Here is a 26,613-nt window from a genome sequence, read left to right on the forward strand (position 1 = left end):
ATAGGTGGTAATTGTCCATGTAGACTTGGTGATGAGAAAGGCGTTTTAACATGTTTGTCTTCATTACTCGCTCCTTTTTGAGTTGGGATTTCATGTTGAGGTTGTATAGTGTTAGTGAGGTCTTTTTTTTTTTGAGTACTGTTTCCAGTTCTGGTTGCCCTATTATAGGAAAGGGCTCTGAAGAGATTTACCAGGATGTTGCTGGAACTGGAGGGTTGTAAGGAGGTGCTGAATAAGCTGGGACTACTTTCACTGGAGTGTAAGAGGTTGAGGGGTGACCTTTTATTGAGGTTCATAAAATCACGAGGACTATAGATGAGACAAACAGTATGTGTTTTGTTTATTCCCAAGGGTGGGGAAGTTCAAAACTAGGAAGCATCTTTTTGAGGTGAGAGGAAAAAGGATTTTAAAAAGCAACGAGGGGCAATTTTTTTTTTGTGTGGTTCAAGTGGAATGAACTTCCAGAGGTGGTGGTGGATGCGTGTACAGTTACAACATTTTAAAAGGCATTTGGATAAGTTCTTGAATAAGAAATGTTTAGAGGGATATGTGCCAAGCGCAGGCAGGTAGGACTAGTTTAGTTTGGGATTATGGACTGGTTGAACCGAAGGGTCTGTTTCTGTGCTGTATAATTCTGTTACATCGCAAAGCTGCTCCAGGTTCCTGTTTTGTGACTGGTAAATAGTGAGGAGGCTAGCCTTGGATTACAGGAGGATATAGATGGCCTGGTCAGTGACAAAATTCAATCCGAGTAAATAAGAGGTAATACACACTTGGTAGGACTGACAAGGCATGGGAATACATGATAAACTGTAGGACCCTGGGAAGGGTCCCTTAAGGTATCAGGACAGGGGGATAAAGTGGTTAAGAAGGCATATGGATTCTTGCCTTTAGCTGAGGTATAGAGTTAACCACAGGAAGGTTATGGTGGAAATGTATAAAACATTTGTTAGGCCACAACTAGAGTATCGTGTGCTGTTCTGGAATCCACATTTTATAGCAGGGATGTGACAGCACTGGGGAAGATGCACAGGAGATATACCAGAATGTTGCCTGGGCTGGAGAGTTTCAGTTGTGAAGAGACTGGGGTTGTTTTTCCTTTAGAGTTGTGGAGGTGGAGATGGATAAAATAGAGGGACATGGGGTAGACAGGAAGGAATGTTCCTTAGAGGGATCGGTGATCGGGGACATGGAGTTCAAGGTAAAGAGCAGGAGGTTAAAAGGGGATGTGAAAAATTTTTGTTTTCACCCAGTGATGGGAATCTTGGAACATTGAACAAGCGTTTAGATGCCAAGGTATGTAAGACTATGGACAGAGTGGTGGAAAATGGGATTAGAATAGTTAAGCAGTTGTTTTTTGATCTGCACAGACTCAATGGGCCGAGTGGCTGAAGCTCTCGATGGCCTTGCAAAACTGCACCTATTACAACAATCAGTGATTGTCAGGAAAACCTGACTGGTTGACTAATGTCCTTCATGGACCTTCTTTCCAATCTGCCCTACATGTTGCTGTGGGTCTAGAGTCACGTGGTTGGCTCTTGTCTTCCCTCTGAAATCCTCCAGCAAGCCACTCGGTTCAAGGACACTTAGAGATGGACCAATGAATGGTGACCATGGGAGACAATGGCCCAGTGGTATTATCACTAGACAATTAATCCAGAGACCAAGTAATGTTCTGAGGACCTGTGTTGAAATCCTGCTGTGGCAGATGGTGTGGCAATTTGAGTTCCGTTTTTTTAAAAAAAAAATGGGTTTAAGAGCCTTAAAAACCCATCTGGTTTACTAATGTCCTTTAGGGAAGGAAACTGCCATCCTTACCTGGTCTGGCCTACATGTGACTCCAGACCCTCAGCAATGTGGTTGACTCTGAACTGCCCTCTGGGCATTGGGCCCATATGCCATGAATAAATAAGTAAAACTTTGCGATGTCCTTATCCTATTCACGAATGAAAAAGAATTTGCCTGTGACAGCGCAGCACTCCCTCAGTACTGCCCCAGCAGAATCAGTCCTGATCTTGCACTCTGCTTCCTGAAGTGGTCACTTCAACTCACCAAGAGTTGTGTTTTGGACCCATTAGAGTTCAACACAGAACTCCATATAGTACTCGGTTCAATACTGTCAACAAGGAGATGAGTTTAATCAAGACTGTCCATCTGCCTGAGTAGATGGGTCATGAACAACTTTAATGGATAGATTGCTGGGCGGCACGGTGGCTCAGTGGTTAGCACTGCTGTCTCACTGTTTCCTCTGGGTGCTCCGGTTTCCTCCCACAGTCCAAAGATATACAGGTTAGGTAGATTGGCCATGGCAAATGTAGGTTACAGGGATAAGGTAGATTTATGGGTTTGGGTGCGATGCTCTTCAGAGGGTCGGTGTGGACTTGATGGGCCAAATGGCCTGTTTCCACACTAGGGATTCTGCTAGGCTTGGGGGATCAAACAGGCTAAAGGACCTTCTCAACACAAGTAGTGGCCATGTGACTACTTATTGACATTTCCTGTGGGATCTGAATGTACAACTAATTTGTTCTCTCTTTTTTTGAACACAAGTCCATTGTAGCTTTTTACAACAAACAAGCAGGAAAATCACAGGAAGATGCTAAACTATCGTTCCTGAAGATTATCTATAAATGGCCTACGTTTGGATCAGCATTTTTTGAGGTCAAGGTAAGGGACTGCCTGTCTGTACTTTTATTTCATTCGCACGAAGATGACATGTTGGAAGAGCAACAAAATAAAAAATCCGGACCATAAACTGACGACCCTCCAGAATCTTTTATCTGCCCATGATTCAGGATTTGAGTTCTGATGCAGACGGCCATTTGTCCTGTTGTCTTCACCAGCTCTTCAAACGAGCACCATTGACTTCTACCAATTTCCTGTCTTACCCCCATCCCCTTGCGCATTGTGCTGCAGAGACACAGGCGCACACACTCTCGGATGGATGCATGCACGCACACCAGCACTGGAGCAAAAACAGAAGTTGCTGCAAAAGCTCAGCAGGTCTGGCAGCTCTTGCGAAGAAAAATTAGAGTTAACATTTCCAGTCCGGTGACCCTTCCTCGGAAGTTTTTACCAGCGTTGGAGTGTTGTTTTGAAAGCGAGATGTGGGATGGATTTAGATTTCAGTGGCACTATTGACCAGGATGCAGAAGCAAGAGGAGTAGCTCACTTCAAGCTGGAGACCTGTTCCAGGAAAGCCTCGCCATGGTAACCAGTGTAAGCACACACTTAGTGTGCTTCATATGCACTGACTGAGAGGACGAAGAGGGTGGTTGTACCTAGACTCTGAACAGTACAGCATGGAAACAGACCATTTGGTCCGACCATGGTCCCATACTAAACTAGTCCTGCCTGCCTGCGTTTTAACCCATTTCCTTCCAAACCTTTCCCATTCATGTACTTATCCAAATGTCTCTTGTAACCACCACTTCTTCCTCTGGCAGTTCAATCCACACACAAACCACTGGTTTTTTATTTTAAAAAGTTGCCCTTCATGTCTTTTTTAAGTCTTTCTCCTCTCACCTTAAAATTATGCCCCATAGTTTTCCCACCCTAGAGAAAAAGCCATTCACCTTATCCATGCCCCTCATCGTTTTATAAACATCTATACAAGATCACCCCTCAACCTCCTACGCTCCAGTGAAAACAAGTCCCAGCCTATCCAACCTTTCCTTATAACTTAAACCTTCCAGTCTTGCTAACATCCTTTGAAATCTTTTCTGCTCCCTTTCCAGTTTAATAGCATCCTTCCCATAGAACTGTGCACAGTACTCCAAAAGTAGCCTCCCCAACATCCCATACAACTGCAACATGACGTCCCAACTTACTCGCCTTTCATTCCTTCCCTTTGTCTCTCACGAGCCCTTCCCTCTTGTTTGTGCTTCTGTCTTCCTTTTTTTTTAAACCAAGCATTGAATGATATTTGACTGTCATTCCGTTTCCCTTGTGCTTTCTAAACAGCAAACCACTGAGCCAAATTACCCAGAGATCCTCTTGATTGTGATCAACAAACACGGAGTGAGTCTGATTGACCCGAAGACAAAGGTAACTTTTCTATCTTTTCTCGCTCTTCCTCTCTTCCTCCACTCCCCCCACCCCCTCAAATGACCTGAAAGCTAGGCTGGTGATTAGATCTAACTAGTGACAACCAGTGTTGTGTAAACCTTTGACAGCAACCTGTTGTTCGGTGAATGTGCCAATATTGTGTCCACCATCCCCTCTTTCTGGTTTGTTGTGGGAACCTGCTACATAAAGTCCAGATACAAATCAGTAAGTCTCCAGACAACTAAACAATTGCGGGTCGCCAAGCATAGATGGGCGAACAGTGTATATATTCGAAGCTATAGATTGAGCGCAGTAGGGCAGCACGGTGGCTTAGTGGTTAGCACTGCTGCCTCACGGTGCTAGGGACCCGGGTTCAATTCCACCCTTGGGTGACTGTGTGGAGTTTGCAAGTTCTCCCCGTGTCTACGTGTGTTTGCTTCGGTTTCCACACAGTCCAAAGTTGTGCAGTCTAGGTAGATTGACCATGCTAAATTGCCTGTAGTGTGCAGGAATGTGTAGATTAGGAGGGGTTATAGGGGGTTAGGTCCGGGTTGGATGCTTTGAGGGTTGGTATGGACTTATTGGGCCAAAGGGCCTATTTCCACAATGTAGGGATTCTGAGTAACGTAGGAAATAGAGCTATGCTTTTATTTTATATAAAGGAGATACGTTCTATACATTGATTTGCCACACAGCTTATATCACGTCAGCACCGTCAACTCTTAATATTGAAACCTTGAACATAGGTATAGGCCATTCAGCCCTTCAAGACTGCTCTCCATTTGTTATGATCATGGCCAGATCATCTAACTCATCCTGCTCCTGCATTTTCCCCATACTCTCTGACCTCTCTAGCCCTAAGGATTGTAAAATAAACTTGAGCTGCTGCTGCTCAAAATGCACTGAAATTTATTCTAAAGTGTCACTTGAACTTCTTGTAAAATTGTTACCGGCATTTGTCGGACCGTTTTAAAGCTTGAAAATAAAAGAAACATGTTAACGTGAGGACATGTGGTAAAGGGGCCTGCCTTACTGGTGCAGTGGTAATGTCACTGCATTAGCAGTACAGGTTGATGTTCTGGGGACACCGGTTTGAATCCCACCATGGCAGATAGTGGAATTTGAATTCTATAAAAATCAAGGATAAAAAGCTAGTCTTGTGGTGACCATGTTAATGTTCAGGAAAAACCCATTTGGTTGACTAATGTCCTTTTTTTAAGGGTAGGAAATCTGTCCTTACCTGGTCTGGTCTACTTGTGACTCCAGACCCAGAGCAATGTGGTTGACTCTGGGCAGTTAGGGATGGGTAACAATGGTCAGTGATGGCCACATCCCATGAATGAAAAATAAATAAATCTATTCTAACACTACAATGCCCACTCTGTATAACTTTGCATCATAATGTTTATTTTGTTCTTTCACTCACTCATGGGGTGTGTGACTACCATTTATTGGCTATCCACAGCTACTCTTCAGAATCATAGAAACTAGCGTGGAAGCAGCCCCTCCAAATAGCATCCCACCCAGACCCACCCCCCTCCCTATCCCTGTAACCCTGAATTTCCCATAGCCAATTCACCTAGCCTGCATGTCCAGAGCCCCCTGGAAGAAACCTGTACAGACACTGGGAGAGTGGAGGTTGCACAGTCACCTGAGGCTGGAATTGAACCCTGGTCCCTGGCACTGTGAGGCAGTAGTGCTAACCACCGTGCCGCCCTTAGATGCAGATGAGCTGCCTCCTTGAACTGCTACACGTGCTGTGGGTTGAGCCACAAGGCAGGGAATTCCCAGGATTTTGACCCAGTGACACTGAAGGAATGGTGATACATTTCCAAGTGGCTCGGAGGAGACTTGCAGGGGGTGGTGTTCCCATGTATCTGCTGCCTTTGTCCTTTTTGATGGAAGTGGTCGTGGGTTTGGAAGGCACTGTCTAAAGAGCCTTGGTGAATTTCTTCAGTGCCTCTGCTGCTACTGAGTTTTGGAGGGAGTGAATGTTTGTGGATGTAGTACCAGTCAAATGTGCTGCTTTTCTCCTGGATGGTGCCAAATGACTTGAATTGTCTTGGAATGTTCTTTCTTCTCAGCCTGTTGCTTTTGAGACCCGCAAGTGTTGCGTGATCCAAGGAGTTGCTGATCTATTTGTAGACTTTATATAGGACCCTCGCCCCCCCCCCCCCCTCACTAAAGGGTGGGACAGGGGACAGTCATTCAGATTTGGTCTTTCCCTTGGACCGATCTGATTGTAGCTGATTTTTTTTTTAAATAACGAAGAGTTAAAATTATTCTCCTGCACAAACCAAAGTGTTGATGGATGCCTATCTACAAAAGCTATTTGATAGAGTAGAAGTCTAGGAGATGTTTCAAATTGTAGAGGTAAACCAAAACTACAAGCTGTGAATAAAAACTGGTCCGTAATAAATCTGATTGGGCAAACAGGAGAAGTTGGAATTTGCTCCATATTGTGGTTGAGATGGATAGTGTAGATGCATTTAACAGAATTTTAGATGATCCCACGGAAGAGAAAGTAAGCAAAAGCGTGTGTTGAGGGGGTTGGGTGAAGAAGAGAGGGGGCATAATGTGGCCATCAACCATTTGGCCTTGCTGCCCTGTTTCTATTCTCTATAATTCAATTTTAATTGTGTTCAGTAGGGTAATGAATTAGAAGATATTGACCCAGCATCTGAACAGAAACCTGTAAATGGGGTGAGGGTGTTGTTAGATTTTATACGACCATTTGACATGGATCAGAAGTAGGCCATTCAGCCCATTTGAGTGTGCTCCATGCCATCAGTGAGATTATGGTTGATCTGATAATCCTCAGCTGCACTTTCCTGCCTTTTTTCCCTTTAATTTCCATAGGAATTAAAAACCTGTCTGTCTCAGCCTTGAAGACACTTAATGATAGGCCATGCAGCCCATTGAGGGTCAGAAAAGAGAAGATACTGATCCACCATGTTAAGAGAAACAGCTGTATTTGACCATGTCAGGGTGATGTGAAACCCAGAGGTGAAGTTCAGGCAGCTTTGCTGCTCTATCCTTTAGTGAGGGGGGGGAAAGGACATGGAGACATTGAAAAACCATCCCATTTCTGACTTCTTGCAATGTACCCTGTAGATATTTATGCGCGGCATTGCAAAGGGAATGAATGTTGACTGGCTAACCTTGTTATACTAATTTTATACAACATGAACTTTTGAATATTACATTTCAATCCTGGCCTCCCTGCTATAGGAAAGATGTCCTGAAACTTGAAAGGGTTCAGAAAAGATTACAAGGATATTGCCGGGGTTGGAGGATTTGAATTAAAAGGAGGAGCTGAATAGGCTGGGGCTATTTTCCTTGGAGCATCAGAGGCTGAAGAGTAACCTTAGAGGTTTATAAAATCATTGAGGGCCATGGATAGGGTGAATGGTCAGGTCTTTTTCCCCCAAAGTAGGGAGAGTCTAAAACTAGAGGGCATAGGTTTGAGGTGAGAGTGGAAAGATTTGAAAAGAACCGGAGGGACAATGTTTTCACGCAGAGGGTGGTGCGTGTATGGAATGAGCTGCCAGATGAAATGGTGGAGGCTGGTACAGTTACACGTTTTAAAAGGCATCTGGATGGGTACATGAATAGGAAGGGTTTAGAGGGATATGGGCCAAATGCTGGCAAATGGGACTAGATTAATTGAAGATATCAAGTTGGCATGGATGTGTTGGACCAAGGGGTCTGTTTCCGTGCTGTACAGCTCTCACTCTGTGACTTTTTTTTCTTTTTCTCTTCAAGGATATTCTTACCACCCATCCATTCACCAAGATTTCTAATTGGAGCAGTGGTAACACCTACTTCCATATTACCATTGGGAACCTGGTGAGAGGCAGCAAGCTCCTATGTGAAACCTCTCTGGTAAGCATTACTCGACCTTTACACAATGCTTGCTAAGTTTTGAAAACTGGAATTTGCCCAAAACTGTACCGGCTCTTGCAATTGATCCCATTCACCTTTCGCCCCTGTTGTGTATGTTGACTCAAAGAACAAAGAAAATTACAGCACAGGAACAGGCCCTTCGGCCCTCCAAGCCTGCACCGATCCAGATCCTCTATCTAAACCTGTCGCCTATTTCCAAGGATCTGTATCCCTCTGCTCCCTGCCCATTCATGTATCGGTCTAGATACATCCTAAATGACGCTATCGTGCCTGCCTCTACCACCTCTGCTGGCAACGCGTTCCAGGCACCCACCACCCTCTGCGTAAAGAACTTTCCATGCATATCTCCCTTAAACTTTTCCCCTCTCACCTTGAAATCGTGACCCTAGTAATTGAGTCCCCCACTCTGGGGGGGAAAAAGCTTCTTGCTATCCACCCTGTCGATACTTCTCGTGATTTTGTAGACCTCAATCAGGTCCCCCCTCAACCTCCATCTTTCTAATGTAAATAATCCTAATCTACTCAACCTCTCTTCATAGCCAGCGCCCTCCATACCAGGCAACATCCTGGTGAACCTCCTCTGCACCCTCTCCAAAGCATCCACATCCTTTTGGCAATTTAGCGACCAGAACTGTACGCAGTATTCCAAATGTGGTCAAACCAAAGTCCTATACAACTGTAACATGACCTGCCAACTCTTGTACTCATACTTGAAAGCATGCCGTATGCCGCCTTGACCACTCTATCCACCGGCGTTGCCACCTTCAGGGTACAATGGACCTGAACACCCAAGTCTCTCCGTGCATCAATTTTCCCAGGGCTTTTCCATTTACTGGATAGTTCACGCTTGAATTGGATCTTCCAAAATGCATCACCTTGCCTTAGCCTGGATTGAACTCCATCTGCCATCTCTCCAATCTGTCTATATTCTGCTGCATTCTCCGACAGTCCCCTTCACTATCTGCTACTCCACCAATCTTGGTCTGATTAGCAAGTTTGCAGATGACACTATCTACACCTTCCTCCAGGTCATTTATGTATATTACAAACAACAGTGGTTCCAACACAGATCCCTGTGGAACACCACTGGTCACAGTTCTCCATTTTGAGAAACTCCCTTCCACTACAACTCTGTCTCCTGTTGCCCAGCCAGGTGTCTATACATCTAGCTAGTACACCCTGGACCCCATGCGACTTCACTTTCTCCATCAACCTACCATAGGGAACCTTATCAAACACCTTACTGAAGTCCATGTATATGACATCTACAGCCCTTCCCTCATCTATCAACTTTGTCACTTCCTCAAAGAATTCTATCAAGTTGGTAAGACATGACCTTCCCTGCACAAAACCATGCTGCCTATCACTAATAAGCCCATTTTCTTCCAAATGTAAATAGATCCTATCCCTCAGTATCTTCTCCAGCTTCCCCACCACTGACGTCAGGCTCACAGGTCTATAATTACCTGGATTATCCCTGCTACCCTTCTTGAACAAGGGGACAACATTAGCAATTCTCCAGTCCTCCAGGACCTCACCCGTGCTCAAGGATGCCCCAGCTATTTCCTCTCTCGCTTCCCTCAGTAACCCGGGATAGATCCCATCCGGACCTGGGGACTTGTCCACCCTAATGCCTTTTAGAATACCCAACACTTTTTTCCTCCCCGCCCTTATGCCGACTTGACCTAGAGTAGTCAAACATCTATCCCTAACCTCAACATCCGTCATGTCCCTCTCGGTGAATACCAACGCATTAAGAATCTCACTCATATTTCTGACTCCTCGCATAAATTCCCTCCTTTTGTCCTTGAGTGGGCCAACCCTTTCTCTATTTACCCTCTTGCTCCTTATGTACGAATAAAAGGCTTTGGGATTTTCCTTAACCCTGTTTGCTAAAGATATTTCATGACCCTTTTTAGCCCTCTTAATTCCTCGTTTCAGATTGGTCCTACTTTCCTGATATTCTTCCAAAGCTTCATCTGTTTTCAGTCACCTAGACCTCGTGTGTGCTTCCTTTTTCCTCTTTGTTAGTCCCACAATTTCACCTGTCATCCATGGTTCCCTAATCTTGCCCTTTCTATCCCTCATTTTCACAGGGACATGTCTGTCCTGCACTCTAATCAACCCCTCTTTAAAAGCCTCCCACATATCAAATGTGGATTTACCCTCAAACAGCTGCTCCCAATCCACATTCCCCAGCTCCTGTCGAATTTTGCTGTAGTTGGCCTTCCCCCAATGCCTGCTCTTCCTTTAGGACCACTCTCTCGTCTTTTGTCCATCAGTGTTCTAAAACTTACGGAATTGTGATCACTATTCCCAGAGTAATCCCCTACTGAAACTTCATTCACCTGGCCGGGCTCATTCCCCAACACCAGGTCCAGTATGGCCCCTTCCCGAATTGGACTATTTACATACTGCTTTAGAAAACCCTCCTGGATGCTCCTTACAAATTCTGCTCCATCTAAACCCCTAACACTAAGTGAATCCCAGTCAATATTGGGAAAACTAAAATCTCCCACCACCACCACCACCCTGTTGCTCCTACATATTTCTGTAATCTGTCTACATATTTGTACTTCTATCTCACGATCGCTGTTGGGAGGCCTGTAGTACAGCCCCAACATTGTTACCGCACCCTTCCTATTTCTGAGCTCTGCCCATATTGCCCTCCTTCAGTACAGCTGTGATATCCTCTTTGACCAGTAATGCAACTCCTCCACCCCTTTTACCTCCCTCTCTATCCTGCCTGAAGCATCTATATCCTGGGATATTTAGTTGCCAATCTTGCCCTTCCCTCAACCAAGTCTCAGTAATAGCAATAACATCATACTCCCGGGTACTAATCCAAGCCCTAAGTTCATCTGCCTTACCTACTACACTTCTCGCATTAAAACAAATGCACCTCAGACCCCTGTCCCTCTGCATTAATCATCTGCTCTCTGCCTACTCTTCCCCTTAGTCACACTGACTTCATTATCTAGTTCCTTACAGGCTTTAGTTACTACCTCCTTACTGTCTACTAACCACCTCATTTGGTCCCCATCCCCCTGCCACATTAGTTTAAACCCTCCCCAACAGCATTAGCAAAAGCAGCCCCTCGGACATTGGTTCCAGACTCCTAATCCATCAAGCCCTCCATTGTCAAATTCCCAACCTTGTTTTCAAATTCCTTACTACCTTAAATTTTCTTCAACTCTACAACTTTCTGCAATCTATGTTCTTCCAACTCTGGACACATCTCCTTCCCCATCCCTGCATCGTTGGTGGTAGTACCTTCAACTGTGTACATCCTTAACTCTGGAATTTCTTTCCTAAATCTTTCTACTTTGGAAGCCCTCTTTTTGTTGTTGAAATTGCATCTTGTTTGTTAACTCTCCTATGAAACCACTCGGTATGGCTAAAGGTGCTATACAAATGCAAGCTGTCTACTGCAGAGTTTGGCTGGTGATGAGTCAAGTTACCACCTGTCCAATTTGATGCTAGGCTCATTTTCTTTTTCCCAAGTCTTTTGAGAAAATTATGACCTGCACATCTCCCATAGTTCCTCCAATTTACCTTGTCCTCTGAGACTTGTAAAACACTTTTAACAGCAAACCACACAATAATGATGTTGAACCCTACAAAGACCGAGTTCAGCCTTTTCAAAAGGTGACAACTGTCAATACGGAGTACATAACTGGACCAGTAACACCTCAATAGAACGTAGTTTGTGAAACATCTGTGAAACTACTCTTAAAGTCTTGTCACTCAGAACAGTACAGCACAAGAACAGGTCCTTCGGCCCACCATGTCTGGGCTGACTGATACCACTCTTAAACTATTCCCATCTGTCTGCACATGGTCAAGCAGGGAATAGAGAGAAATGGATCGTGTGTCTAAGCGCCTCTTAAACGTTGCTATTGCATCTGCTTCTACCACCTTCCTGGCAGTGTGTTCCGAGCACCTACCATCCTCTGCGTTTTTAAAAAAAAAAACGTGCCTTGCACATTGTCTTTAAACCTCCTCCTTTCACCTTGATGAAGAAGGGCAGGTGGAGCATGAGCACTAGTGTGGGCTATGGGCTGAATGGCCTGATTTTTGGGTCACAGACTAAGGATACAGTGCAGGCCATTGGGACTGAGATGAGGAGAAATCTTTTCACCCAAAGAGTAGAGAGCCTGTGGAATTATCTAACACACAAGGCTTTTGAAGCCAGAAAGAGTTGGATATAGTTCTTGGGGCCAAAGAGATCAAAGGGTTTTAGGAGAAAGCAGGAACAAGGTACTGAGTTGGATGATCAACCACGATCCACTGAATGGTGGAGCAGGCTAGAAGGGCTGATTAGCTTACACCTGCTCCTATTTGTTTTGAATGCCATTCGGGCTTCAACTGCAATTTTTTTGTTTTGAGGTGTATCTTTCTTTCTTTCCATTTAATAGACAAAACTCTTGTTTTCCTCCCAACAGGGATACAAAATGGATGACCTATTGACGTCTTATATCAGTCAGATGCTGACGTCTATGAACAAGCAGTGGAGCACTAAAGCCAGTAAGTGAACTTACTTTGACTACTGGATCTGGGCCAACGAGGTGATCCAACTTCTGAGGCCTGTGGGAAACCCTTGCAGTTGGACAAAAACATTCTCCACCCAAGTCTGGAGTATGAGAAGGAGCCCTCTGCAAAGTTCTTCCGACAGCAGCCCAGACTCTCCCTCCAGTGAGGATGACTATTTGTAGTGTGCGCGTTTGCTTGTGCATGTTTTGAAACACTTAACTTTAGGGTCGCTCAAATGGAAAATGAACTAAAAGGAAACAGAAAATTAAGGCCTACAAAGCGGGCTTCTTCATTGTGACTTCTTACTCCGACAGTGGAAAACCAGGCCTACAAAGTAGGCTGCTTCATTGTGACTTCTTCCTCGGATGAAAGAAATCCGAGCCTACAAAACAAGATTCTTAATTGTGGCCTCTTCCCCTGACACAGGAAATCTAGGCATATAAAGCAGGCTTCTTCATTGTGATCTCTTCCTCTGATGGAAATCCAGGCCTACAGTGTAGGCTTTTAGTGACCTCTCATTCCAAAGAAAGGAATTCCAGGCCTACAAAGGAAGCTGCTTTTTTTTTTTTTGCAATCTCTTCTGCTGCACTCATTCTGCTACGTCCTTTCTCAAAGAGTCAATTCATTTTTGGTTTTTTGATGCCTGTGGTGTAGCTTCTGTGTAACTGTGGCCCAGATTACTGGCAGTGCATCAAATCTGTGTGGTCATTCTCACTAACTGTGGTAGTGGGCCCAAAGATAGCAGCTGGTCACTGCCTTGCTGTGGCCCATGGGTAAAATTCCTGCCTTCGGAAGAGTCCGTGGTCTAGTTGTGCACAGTTGGAGCCCCCAATGCAAAGGCCCCTGTTTGTATATTTGGTGAAACGACTGGACTCCCTCCAAATGCAAAGGAATTGTTTGCATGTGAGGTGTTTGTTTTTCTGTGCTTGTTGTAGTCTTTATCATCTAACCTGTCTCCTCCTCATGCACCTCCAGCTGTTTCTGTGTGCAGCTAACTTATTTGAAGTGCATACATTTTCTTAAAACCTAAGAAAACTGACCTCCTGTAAACAGAGGGTGTCTGCTGTGGGTTAATTACCGGATTAACCATAGGATCATATTATTGTCCCTCACCTTCATAGCCACTTGGGATTATGCATCGATGGGTCACTGCTTTGGCTTGTTCACTTCTCATCTTTAATCTCTGCACCAAAATAAAACAGTGTGTTAGTCACGTTACCCCCTAGAACAGGTTTTGCAGTTAGCATTTGGAGGATTGCTTTTGCCCTCAGTGCTCCTTTTCCATTACCCAGCCCCACTCTTAGGCTCCTGTCCCATTACCAGAAAATACCCATTGTTGAAATTTCAACTCGTGGTTTTTAACCTGAACCATTTGCTGGATAACTTTTTGGAAATTGTCTGCGTGTCTGGTTTGTAATTCTTGCAGTCAGAGTTTCACAAAACCCAATTACTTGTTTTCCCCCTCCACTGGGTTTGCCCTAACACTAATAAAGCTGTATGTCATTGGCTGGCAGCGAGTCTGTCCCTGAGCACACCTCACAAGAAATGACTGGGAATGCTCAAGTCAGATGTCTGTGGAGAGACGGCAGGTTGGTGCTACATAGGTGGTGGAGCCTTCTGCGTACTGACAAAAGATCCACATCTTAAAGCATCTTTTTCTTTTCACTGTCTGTCTCTTCCCTCACCCCCCCCCCCCCTTTTTTTCTCTCCCTCTCTTTCTCCCCCTTTTTTTTTCTCTCTCTCTCTCTCTCTCTCTCTCTCTCTCTCTCTCTCTCTTTTCTCTGCACCGCCCTCTTCCCCGGGGACTCACTCAGACTGGGCCTGTCCATCACAAACAGCAATGATGTGCCAGCTTCTGATTGCTGCCAAGCCATGCTGCCTTGCGTACTCCAACCAATCTACCTTTAACCCCAGTGAATGGGTGCAGCTTTGTTTATAAACAATATCAGCTGAAACGCTGCTTGCAAATTTGGCTGAGGTCCAGTGTTTAAATTTTCAACAGAGAACTTGTCGGATTGACTTGGCTCAGCAGTCGCTCCGAACAAAGGGAACAAAATCCTTTAGCTCCAAGTGCCCGAGTCCCATTCAACTTTGGGCTCTCACTTCCACTGCCACTGTGCCTTTTATAAGCAAAATAGATTCTATTTTAATCACATTGGCATTCCTTTGCCTAAAGGTAGGGAGTCATTTGGTTAGAAGTAAAACTAGCTGTGGGTGATTGGCTCCATGTCTTGTAGTTACATTGTCTCTATATAACTGCAACATTTAGAATGTTATTTCTTAACCTACTCTGTGAGTCAGTTTTAATAGTGGGTGAAAATGTTTCGATTAATCGTGTCCTTTTTTAAATGACCATTGTTGAGTCAATACACAGTTTTATCACAAGGGATAATTGGTCTGCTCCCCTTTTTTTGTTTTGGTTCTTTTCCTCTCCCAGAACATCCATGATACCACCAACTTGCAGCCACTTCCTAACCTGCTGCCACCCTCCCTGTGTACAGATTCCAGTCTGCTATCATGCTGCACCAAAAACTGGGATTTCACAACTGGTCTCTATCTCTGTGATTTTAACCATATCCCAGATGACTCATGGAGTTTTGGTTTGTTTTTGTTGAGTTCAAGCAGTTTGTTTTTTCCTGTTGTTGGAGGCTGCAGGGACGTTATTTCCCTCCTCTTGCTGCAGTCTCCGCAGCTGTCCCTAGTCCTTGTGTTTTTGTCAATCTTCGGGGTTTTTCTGCCCAGCTCGTAATGCCTCGGTTATTGCTGCCAACTCATTCTGAAGTGGGTCTCAAGCTCAGGAGATGCTGTCTCTTTGTTTGATTGGCCTTCCCAGAAAGATTGATTTAACGCTGACCACAAGGGTGCACCACTGAGCCTGCTGGTATTACTCCTAAAATGCTTGCAAATGCTATGGGGACTCTCTCTCTCTCTTTCTGGTTGAATGGGATGCAAGAGGGACACTGTACTTGGAATAAGGCCACATTAAAACTATATTGGCTACCATACAGTGGCTTGAGAGTCAGATGCTGTAGTTCCAGTGCTAGTTATTCTGGTGTCTCCTGTCTGACCCCAGTAACCAAGGAAGTAAAGGTGTGTTGTTTTTTACCAGAGCAGGTCTAAATGGGTTAGAATGAGAGAAGCATAAAAGATACAACGTATGCTGTAACCTACAGTGATTAAATCAGTCAAATGTTGGTGCACAGGGTAGGATTTATGCTAGTATTTTAGAGTCTGTGTTGAGTATAAATGCACTTCTTTCCTATGAAAGTGTTGCATTAATTTTTCTGTCCTGCTCCATTCAAAGGGGTCCATGCTCAGTAGTGCCATTCTACATGGATTGGGGAGACTGGAGGAAGGAAAAAGTTTGTGTAACACAGCATTCCCCTGTCCTACCCTGGTGACATCTCAGTGAGGAAAAGTACTGAACTTGTTTGCGTGCTTTCGTAACCAAAAAAATGCGGGTCTTTTAATAAAAGACTTTACTGTGGTGACGGTCTCTTTGTATTGAGACAGAAAAGGCTGGATGCCAAATGGCTATGATGGTTTCCCATTTCCACCTGCCTGTAGCTAACATGACCTGTTGACCATCTCTACTTCTCAAATCACTTCGCAACCAGTCCCTGGCCTTGGGAAAGGATTTGATGTTACACTGCCCACCTTTGATTCACTTGTATAATAGTTGTGGTGTGTGTGAGAGAGAATGTTTGGTGAGGTTTACATCACAGGGCCCAGCCTAATGTGTGTGGAAAGGGGAGGAGGGCAGATCAGTGACAGCTTGGAGCAATACTAATGTATAATGTAATGAGGGCTGGAGCTGATGAATTTTGGCATGCTTGAAATGTGACAGTGTATTAGCTCAAAGGTCATAAAAGCACAGTTCCTGTGAGTTTGCTGTTTATGCTCATTCCCTGCCTGTGATACCTGTAAAGCTGCACCAGAGACTGGTGTAGGGCTCGGAATAAACTTTAAAAGCCATTTTATTTTGTCGCCGGCCTCTTTTCCCATCTCCCTCCAATACATAATTCAGTGTAAATAAAAGAAACCATTTGTCTTTGACCATCACCTGGTATATGAACAATATATTTGTAAAAAAAGTTAATAAATGAACTGTTATATTGTGACTTTTTTTTTTAAAAAATGGTGAAACCAGTGTGGATGCATGGTTTGTGAGGTTAAATGCTAGTTCAAGACAGTTTGATTTTTCTCCCCATCCGGGGTAAAATACATTCGTGTGTCTAACGTTGTGTCTGCAGTTTGCATCTGTTTAAAGAGTGTATCACCTTGTGTATTAAATACCTGTGATCCATTGCCTTTGTCCCTTTTTGTGTGTGTGTGTGTATGTTCTAGGCTTTGTTGATGGGATCAGATTAGGAGGGGTGGGAGAAAGTTTGAGAAATGTAAAAATCAGCACCTACCTGATCCTGTCCTCTCTGCTCCACACGCGTGCACAGAATGTGTCCGTGTGCATTTGTCAGTAATTTCCATGATTTGTGTTGTCCTAGACTGGCTACCTGTGGGAATGTCGGAACAGCATTGGGATATTCAGTCCCTTTTAGACTGTTCTGCTATTCGGAGGGATCGAGGCTTATTTGTGACTTAATTCCACATGTAATTTACTTCAGTCTTTTGGGGATAGCAGGACAGAAAATTATTTGCTCACTCAGCAAGTGTGTGGTTGATGAGCAGCTGAAGAAATTGGCTAAAGTCAGTTGTGTTTGTAAAGGATACAAGAAGGAGCTGTAAAGTTTGGTATTCTGAGAGCGTGGCATTAGCTGCAATAGTGAGCTATTTTAATATAAAAATTGACATAGTTGGTTGATTTTATTGTCATGTGCATCTTTTCACAAAAGTGAAGTGTTGTATATGATGCAATGCAAAGGACTTTTCATTCCACACTTATTTCCAAATCATTGCACAGGGACAGCCCGAGATCTTTAAGCAAAGAAATATCTATCTACTATCTCCAAGGCACATGTCAGAAATGTTTCAGAAACTTCTCCCTTGCCTGGATGGATGCAATTTCAACAACATTCAGATGTTTCACCATCCTGTCATGGAAATATATCGCTGTTCCTTCAGCGTTGCTGGGTCAAAATTCTGGAATTCTCTCCCTAAGGCATGGACTGCAGTGGTACAGAAAAGCAGCTGACCTCCAACTTCTCAAGGGGCAACTAGGAATGGGCAATAAATGCCTGGGCTAGCCAACGACATCCAAATCCATGCCAAATGAACCCACTTGAGTGGCACTCCCTCCATCTAATTAAACATTTGCCCCTTTTTTGCCTGTTCAAGACTGAGTTTTGACACCAGTTCCTAGTGTTTTTTGTTTTTAATTTTAATTTAACCTATCTTTCTAATCCACCTGTAGAGGGTTCCAGACACACATCTGGAACAGTTGGGACTTGAACCTGGGCCTTCAGGTCCAGGGCTAGGGACACTACCACTGCACCTCCAAGTAACCCTTTCTGCTCCTATGATGCTGCTTAGCCTGCTGTGTTCATCCAGCTCTGCACCTTGTTGTTTCGGATTCTCCAGCATTGCAGTTCCTACTATCTCTGCCCCTGTCCTTAGTTGTTTTACTGTGTGGCTGGTTAAATGACTAAAAGGATCATTGAGTGAATTCTACTAGTTTATAAACACAGAACAAGAACAAAGTTGCTGGAAAAGCTCAACAGGTCTGGCAGGAAAGAAACAGCTAATGTTTCTGGTCCCGTGCCCCTTCCTCAGAACTGATGGTGGCTGGGAAAATGTCAGTTTATATGCAGAAAAAGAGGAGGGGGATGGGGTAGGGAATAAACGATAGGATAGAGCCTAAAGAGAGAGAAGAGCAGTTAGGTAGTAGCTAATGATCAGGCTAGGAGGGTGAATAGATGTTAATGGTGACTGTTAGTGACTAACAACAGGGGGTGTGTAATGGCAGGCTATGTGCTAACAAGGCCAGGTGTGTGGGGTGGGGGGCTGGCATTTAGGCCCTAAAATTATTGAACTCCTATTGAGTTCGGAGGACTGTAGGGTCGCCAAGTGGAAAATGAGGTGTTGTTCCTCCAGCTTGCATTGAGCTTTGCTGGAACACTGCAACAAGCCAGACACAGACGTTGGCCAGGGAATAGGGTGGTGTGTTAAAGTGGCAGGCAACTGGAAGCTCGGGGTTTTTTTTTGCGAGCAGAACATAGATGTTCTGCGAAGTGGTCACCCAATGTAGAGGAGACCACATTGTGAGCAGCGAATGTGGTAGACTAGCTTCTGGGAAGTGCAGGTGAAGTGTTGCTTCACTTGGAAGGTATGTTTGGGCCCTTGGATGGTGGGAAGGGAGGAGGTAAATGGGCAGGTGTTGCACCTTTGCTGGTTACAGGGGACGGTGCTGTAGGGCTGTTGGGGGTGAAGGATGCATGGACTAGGGTGTCCTGGAGGGAACGGTCCCTGTGGCAGGAGGACAAGGCAGGGGAGGGGAATATGTGTCTGGTGGTGGCAGAAATGGCAGCTGATGATTTACTGGGTTGGAGTTGCATATCACCATGGATCTATTTTGGAATGCAGGTTTCCCCTGCCCCTTAATGTGCCCTTGAGCCAATTGATATTGTAGCAGTTTTCTCTTTCCACATTTCTTTCAAGTTCTCAAACTGTCCTGGTGTCATTTAAGCTCTCATCCACTATCAACACCCTGGAACCACTGACCTGGTTGTAATCATTGTTACCACTGTTTGCTGCAGTTTTTTGTTTGTTACATTCTGTTTTACAGATACTGCTAATTTTTACCCATAATCAATGGCGCAACAAATTCAAGGAGCCATAGAGTCCCTGTATCTATATCTCTCTGTCTCTCTCGTGGTCAGTTTACCAAGTTTGTTTATTCTTCAAATTTGCCACCATTTTGAATGCATTTTTTTGCAATTCTCCGTGATGCCATCGGTTTTCTGCTATTTATCTTAAATCAGCACCACTTCCCCACTTCCCCACCTGCCATTGGAGGGTCTTTCTCACTATCTGTTTGATTCATGATGTGACAGATATAACAGTAAAGGCTCCATAGTCCTACAAAGCCCAATTGAGCTGCTCCCTTGCGAGCGAGAGATGAGTGGTGGAGATGGTTTAACCTGAGGGTCACCACATCTCCAGGTAAAGAGAGGTTGAGAAGGAGAATCCTTCTTTATTACCTTGGTCAGTGTGGGAATTAAATGTGTGTTGTTGATGTTCATTCTACATTGCAAACCAGTCATTCAGCCAAATGAGCTAACCACAAGTATACCATTGAATAGGAGGACTGGAGGATGGTGGGAGCCTATATTCATTGTGGAGGTTTTCTTCATTGTATGATCATAGAATCCCTCCACTGCAGAAAGAGGCCATTCAGTCCATTATGTGCACTAGCTTGCCAAAGAGCATCCCACCCAAACACTTCCTCCAATCCCCCTAAGCCCACACTTTCCATGGCTAACCCATCCAGCCTGCGCAGCCCTGGATGCTACAGGCAATTTAGCATAGCCAATCCACCTTAAGCTGCACATCTTTGGCCTGAGGATGGGAAGGTCGCTGCATTAGTAATCCAAAGCCTAAGATTGTGGGGATATGGGTTGAAATGCCATTGTGGCAAGCTTTAGAGTTTGAATTTGACTAACGTATCTGGATTTGAAAACTGGTAATGGTGGGTGTGAAACCATCATTAATCGTTGCAACAACCCATCTCATTGTTATAATCTCCTAGCAAAGGAAATGTGAGGCTAGACCCACAGGTTAACTCTTAATGGCCTTCCATGCTAAATTAGCAATTTTTTAAATTTTACCTATTTTTCTAATCAACCTGTTCAGAGATGTTATTACTCAGAGCAGCTAGGACTCTCAGGCCAGAGATAGGGACATTGCCACTGTGCCACAAGAGGGCCTGTAGTAATATCATTAAGTTATATGTGGCTGGGAACCACCTGTTCTAGGGATGGGCAATAAATGCTGTAGTAACACTTACAAACCACGAGCACGTAACAAAACACACTGACGCAATCTCGACTTTTCATTTTATTCTTAAATAAAACACTAAAGTCACTGCTTCCATTCTCTTCCCCCCTCCCACCAAGCTCCCCTCCACATTTGCACGTAGCTATTAAGATCAAACACAAGTCACAAAGTTAGTGCAGAAAGTTCCAGGGTTTGACTGCGGCTGCTGAAGATCGAGTGGAGATGGAAGGGCTTCCCCCCACCCCCGACACGGCTGACTCTTTGCTGCCCCTCCAAGTGGCGTGGTCGGCCAATCCCTCGCCTAGTGTGCCATTTTCTCACTAGCCACTTAAGAGATGAACGAATGATGTCAGCCCTGTCAGTGACCCACTTATCGCGAGTGAATTGAATCACAAGATCAATTCAGTGGGTCCTTGATCTGCCCGAGTACAATGAGGGAACTTCCAGTTAGTGGACTCCCAAAGCCAGCGATGCTGGGGAAAGGATGCAAATGGATGTCACTTTTTCCATTTGTGTGTATGTGTGGGGGGGGGGGGGGTGGGATGTTACCATTCCTCCTCTCTCCCACTGCTATCTCCACCCCCGCAACTACACCCTGACAACACCTTCCATTTATTTTCTAACTGCTGGTCAGGCAAGGCCAATGGCTTCTGCTGTAGGAGTTGTGTTCGACGTTCTGTCATCGCAGCTGTTGGCTTCTCTGGAAATGGACCAGACGTTGTTCATTTCTGAAAGGCAGGGTTGAATTTTCACAATCAGACTCCGCATGGTGTGGTGAAATTGATCTAGATTTTCATTAAGCAGATGAAAAATGCATGTTTTTATTACATGGAAGCTAAAGCCTAGCAAAAGGCTATTCATTCCATCTGGCCTATACTGATATTCCTAAAGCTCCACACGGGCCTGGAAGTCTTGTTGGACAGTGGGTACTGTGCCTACTTCTAGACCAGAGAGCTCCAGGTTCAAGATCCACCTCAGAGTTGGATGGCTATGGCTGGTGCCATATCGTGGGCGAGCTGGTTGATGATCAACCCGCTAACTTTTGACCAAACTCTCAAAGCCTCCTGACCCAAACAACTCGGTGACCCCTGTAGCCACTGTCAGCCAATCTTCGTTGCTGCATGAGTGTTTTGCAAAAGCACATGAACAATTTCCTCTTCACGTCCCTCTGCCAATTATCTTCTTTATTCCTGTGGTCTCTCTGTGTGTATCGATTAGCTAAGGCCATCACATGGGCTGCACTTAAGCTGTGCGCTTGAGGACAGGAGTCACTATTTCTCAAAACTCTTGTCCATTCCAAAGTTCTCCCTATGAAAGGAATTGATTGGCTCAGTAACTCAACCATCCTGCTCTGTTAGAGATACAGCACGGAAACAGACCGTTCGGCCCAACCAGTCCATTCTGGCAATTATACTTCAGTCTAGCCTGTTCTCATCCTTCTGTATCTAGGCTAATGGTATTAACTCTCCAGACTCTTCTCCTATATTGAGGTCCCTTTAAATGTTCCTTCTACTATTTCCCTCTGTTGCTACTTGACAAGTTCCAAATTCTCACTACACTGTCTGTTTGATTCCAAGATCCTGAGGTGATCTTCAGACCCCATTTATACCATGGCTTGGACCTCCTACCTCCAGCTCCATCACAACACCCATGTTTGCTCCATCTCAGCTCATCGGCTGCTGATGTTCTCATGCGTGATTCTATTACCTCTTAAATCCTGACTATTTTGATGTACTCCTGTCTGGTCTCCTAGGCTCTAAACGCTTAAACCTAACCAACTGCTCCATGAACTTAATGTTATCCAACACACCTCCCTGACCCTCAACTCGCACCAAGCCCCTGTTCTCCCATCATCCCTATGTTCACTGACCTATGCTGGCTACCCGTCAAGAAATGTCTTTAAAATTCTCCTTTTGTTTCCGATATCTTCACTCCCTCCTTACTTCTGTAGTCTCCTCCAACCCCACACATTGCAATCTAATTCCGGCCTCTTATGGAGTCTTGAGTTTAACAGCTCTAGTGTTGGCGGCTCTATCTACAGCTGTCTGAGCTTTGAACTCTGCCATCCCCTTCCTACACCTCTCTTTTCTCCTTTTAACATGTTCCTTAAACCGAGTTCTCTGAGTAGGTTTTTGATAGTCTAACCTCATATCCTTTTCAAGTGGCATAGCAACGCACTATTTTGTTGCATAGAATCCCTACAGTGTGTAAGCAGGCCATTTAGCCCATCAGGTCCACACCGACCCTCCTAAGAGCATCCCACCCAGATCCACCACTCCCCCACTACCTATTGTCCTGCATTTCCTGTGGCTAGCCAGCACATCATGGACGATTTGCCATGGCCAATCCACCTACCCTGCACATCTTTGGACTGTGGGAGGAAACCGGAGCACCCGGAGGAAACCCAAACAGACACGGGGAGAACATGCAAACTCCACACAGTTATCTTAGGGTGGAATCAAACCCAAGTTACTGGTGCTGTGATGCAGCAGTGTGAACCATTATACCACTCCAATATGCCTACGAAACATCCTAAGATGCTTCACTACATTGAAAATGTCATCTAAATGTAAGTTATTGTTATAGTAAAGACATTTCTTCCAACTTCCCTCCTCTTCCACAAAGGTCCTTTTCCACACCTTTGCAGTGGTGACTGACCGACTGAAATGTTCCAGCAGTGAGCAATTTGAAAATTGTTCTGCCGTTTTTCATATCGCTCTAAGGGCTCAATTGTGTCTCTGTAGTACCTCTGATCCTGAAAACCCTCAGCAATTGCTGCTGTACTCTAGTTTTAGCCTCTTGAGAATCCTACTGTTTTTCACTCCAGTTGCCTTGTCCTTAATCTGCAGAATTTTCTCCTTGAACCTGTCTACCCATCTCCCTGCTGGGCCAAAAACCCAGGAGTTCCCTTCCCAAACATGTTGTGGGTCAACCCACAGGAGGTGGTCTGCAGCAGTTCAAGAAGGCAGCTCCCCACCACCTTCTCAAGGGCAACTAGGGATAGGCAATAAGAGCTGGCCCAGCCAGAGACATCCACGTCCCATGACGGCAAATCCTCCTTAAAATCCCTACCGGTTTAACTAACCTTTGGTCACTCGTGTTAACTGCTTCCATTTTGTCAGATTTTTTTACTTCAATTTTATCACATTTGAAGGCACTGAAGAAATGTCCAGTGTTGTTTTTGGTACAGACCTGTTTGGAACTTGCTGTAAACCAGGTTATCACTGCCACTTCTCTCAGTTGGAAAGCATGGCAATCCGTTTTCTCTCCACCTGAGTAAAACAAAAAAAACTGAAATTGTACTCCAAGAAAAGCTGGTTCCGTTTAGAATCGGAAGAAATTTACAACTGAGTATTCCAAAACCCGTTGATAGCTACCTCTGCACTTAACGCGTTCGCTGAGGATCTAGCCAGGGTGACCTGTTATCCTCCAGCTGCAAAGAGCTGAGGGCTTTCGTGGCACAGTTGTAGTGTCTCTACCTCTGAGCCTGGAGGCCTGGGTTCAAGTCCCAGCAGAGGAGTGAGGAATTTGAGTCATATTGTAAGCACTCATGAAGTACCCTTCAACTCTCAGTCCCTGTTGTAATGTAGGAAATGTGGCAGCCAACTTGTGTACAGCAAGATCCCACAACAGCCAAAGGGAGGGAAAAAGCAGCAGGCAATAAGTCACTGGTATACCATCACCTTTTACTGTCTTTGAGTCGAGCATCATTACCCCAGGCAATGTTCTAGGGACCCGGGTTCAAATCCCACCACGGCAGATGGTAGAATTTGAATTCAATAAAAATCTGGAACCATGAAACCATTGTTGATTGTTGGGAAAAACCCATCTGGTTCACAAATGTCCTTTTTGAGTTTTTTTTTCTTTATTCATTAATGGGGTGAGGGCGTCACTGGCTAGGCAGCATTTATTGTCCATCCCTAATTGCCCAGAGCACAGTTGAGAGTCAAACACATTGCTGTGGGTCTGGAGTCACATTTAAGCCAGACCAGGTAAGGATGGCAGTTTCCTTCCCTCAAGGACATTAGTAAACCAGGTGGGTTTTTCCGACAATCGACAATTGATTCATGGTCATCATTAGATTCTTAATTCCAGATATTTTATTGAATTCGAACTCCACAATCTGCCACAATCAGCGGGATTCAAACCTGGGTCCCCAGAACATTACCTGGGTCTCTGGATTAATGGTCTAGCGATAAAACCACTAGGCCATCGCCTCCCCTGAGTCCAGACACAGAGTAATGTGGCTCACTCTTAACTGCCCTCTGGGCGATTAGGGATGCTGGCCTAGCCAATGATGCCCTCATCCCAAGAATGAATAAATTAAAGTCCTGATGAGCAGGCTTGGGGGTGGGGCAAGGTTATTGGGGGGGCCAGGCGTGAATGTAGTACAATCACGTCAGCCATGATTTTACCGAATGATGGTGTAGGGTAGAGAGGCCAAATGGTCTGTTCCTGCTCCTAGTTTGTGTGTTCACGTATGTACACCTGCTCATTGCAGCTTGCCCTCAGGGTCGGAATGTTGTGGTTCCCAAAACTATTCTAGGGATTTGAGGACAGAATCCTGTCGGACAAAGGCCCTCTCAGGTACCTGCACAGGGATCTTGTCATTGTCACACTGTGCCTTTGGGATCTTGCTGTGCTCTGGGAGTGCCTTGAAGGGGGCTATTGGAAACGTTTGTTTCTTTACTCTTAAATGCAGAATGGTCACTAAAGGCAACCTTAGTAGCCCAATCCATTCCCTGAAAGTAACAGGAGCATGTGAAAGAGGATGTTTACCAGGATATTGCCTGGATTGGAGTGTATTAGCTATAAGGAGAAGTTGGATAAACTTGGATTGTTTTCACTAGTGCATCAGAGGCTGAGAGCCGACCTTATAGAAGTTTATAAAATCATGAGGGGCATAGATAGTCAAGATCTTTTTCCCCATGGTAGGGGAGTCCAAAACTAGAGGGCATCAGTTTAAGTTGAGAGGGGAAAGATTTAAAAGGGGCCTAAAGGGCAACTTTTTCACATAGAGAGTGGTGCGTGTATGGAATGAGCTGCCAGAGGAAACGGTGGAGGCTGGTACAGTTACAACATTTAAAAGGCATCTGGATGGATATATGAATAGGAAGGGTTTAGAGGGATATGGACCAAATGCTGGCAAATGGGACTAGATTTATTTAAGATATCTGGTCAGCATGAACAAGTTGGACCGAAGGGTCTGTTTCCGTGCTGTACATCTCTATGACTCTAGGACTGTATCATAGAAGTACTATATATAAAATTATGAGAGGCATGGATAGGCTGATTGGTCAGAATCTTTTTCCCAGGGTGGAAATGTCGAATATGAGACGGCATAGGCTTAAAGTGATGGGGGAAAGTTTAAAGGAGAGGTGCAAGGGCAAATTTTTCACGTAGTGGGTGAAAAATTCCTGGAACGTAGCTACCAGGGAGGGTGGTAGAAGCAGACACAATAGCAACTTTGAAGAGACATTTAGACAGACTCATGCACAGACTCCCTCCCCCGCCAGTTATACTGTCTTCCACCCTCTTCCTTCAGCCAGAAGATATAAAAGTTTGGATACACGTACGAACAGATTCAAAAACAGCTTCTTCCCTGCTGTTATCAGACTTTGAATGGACCTCGTTACTGTTAACGTTGATCTCTCTCTGCACCTTCCTGGCAGTTGTAACACTGTATCCTACACTCTGTTCTGTTACCCTGATGTGCTTGTGTAGTACAATCTACCTGTTAAGCACTTAAGACAACACTGTTCACTGTACCATGATACATATGACAGTAATAAATCAAATCAAATCAAACAGAGGGATACAGGCTACGTGATAACACAGTGTGGAGCTGGAGGAACGCAGCAGACCAGGCAGCATCAGAGGAGCAGGAAAACTGACGTTTTGGGTCTGGACCCTTCTTCAGAAAAATTTTTTTGTGTTCCTCCAGCTCCACACTGTGTTATCTCTGACTCTAGCATCGGCAGTTCTTACTATCTCTGATACAGACTTTGTGAAGGGTTTAGTTTAGAATGGCATCATGTTCAGTACAGCCAAAAGGCCCTGTGCTGTGCTATTCTAACACGTTAAATAAATTCAGCGTATAAAGTTAACAGTGCCATTGGACAACATCTTGCACAACACCAGGATCCTGGGACAAACAAAGCAGAGACAAGCACGGGA

General features: G+C 44.8%; 2 protein-coding genes across 5 annotated transcripts in view; one reads left to right on the plus strand and one right to left on the minus strand.

Moving 5' to 3' along the window:
• myo7aa (myosin VIIAa) overlaps nucleotides 1-26,613 on the plus strand; it is a 232,413-nt gene that overhangs the window by 191,299 nt on the left and 14,501 nt on the right. Inside the window, exons 47-51 of one of the 3 annotated variants that reach the window (XM_048598019.1) lie at nucleotides 2,551-2,667; nucleotides 3,964-4,047; nucleotides 7,813-7,932; nucleotides 12,399-12,480; nucleotides 15,791-16,794. In XM_048598019.1, the coding sequence (XP_048453976.1) occupies nucleotides 2,551-2,667; nucleotides 3,964-4,047; nucleotides 7,813-7,932; nucleotides 12,399-12,480; nucleotides 15,791-15,807 (420 nt within the window). In that variant the 3' untranslated portion in view covers nucleotides 15,808-16,794. Of the gene's footprint in view, nucleotides 1-2,550; nucleotides 2,668-3,963; nucleotides 4,048-7,812; nucleotides 7,933-12,398; nucleotides 16,795-26,613 lie in introns of those variants that run through there. The other 2 variants (XM_048598018.1, XM_048598020.1) reach the window with 2 other exon arrangements.
• Nucleotides 20,484-26,613, minus strand: part of gdpd4a (glycerophosphodiester phosphodiesterase domain containing 4a) — a 74,270-nt gene continuing 68,140 nt past the window's right edge. Inside the window, exons 15-16 of one of the 2 annotated variants that reach the window (XM_048598022.1) lie at nucleotides 23,629-23,708; nucleotides 20,484-21,164 (exon numbers count right to left, since the gene is read on the minus strand). In XM_048598022.1, the coding sequence (XP_048453979.1) occupies nucleotides 21,067-21,164; nucleotides 23,629-23,708 (178 nt within the window). In that variant the 3' untranslated portion in view covers nucleotides 20,484-21,066. Of the gene's footprint in view, nucleotides 21,222-23,628; nucleotides 23,709-26,613 lie in introns of both variants that reach the window. The other variant, XM_048598021.1, reaches the window with a different exon arrangement.

Source organism: Rhincodon typus, chromosome 6 (genome assembly GCF_021869965.1).
Source record: "Rhincodon typus isolate 14 chromosome 6, sRhiTyp1.1, whole genome shotgun sequence".
Lineage (NCBI taxonomy): Eukaryota > Metazoa > Chordata > Chondrichthyes > Orectolobiformes > Rhincodontidae > Rhincodon > Rhincodon typus.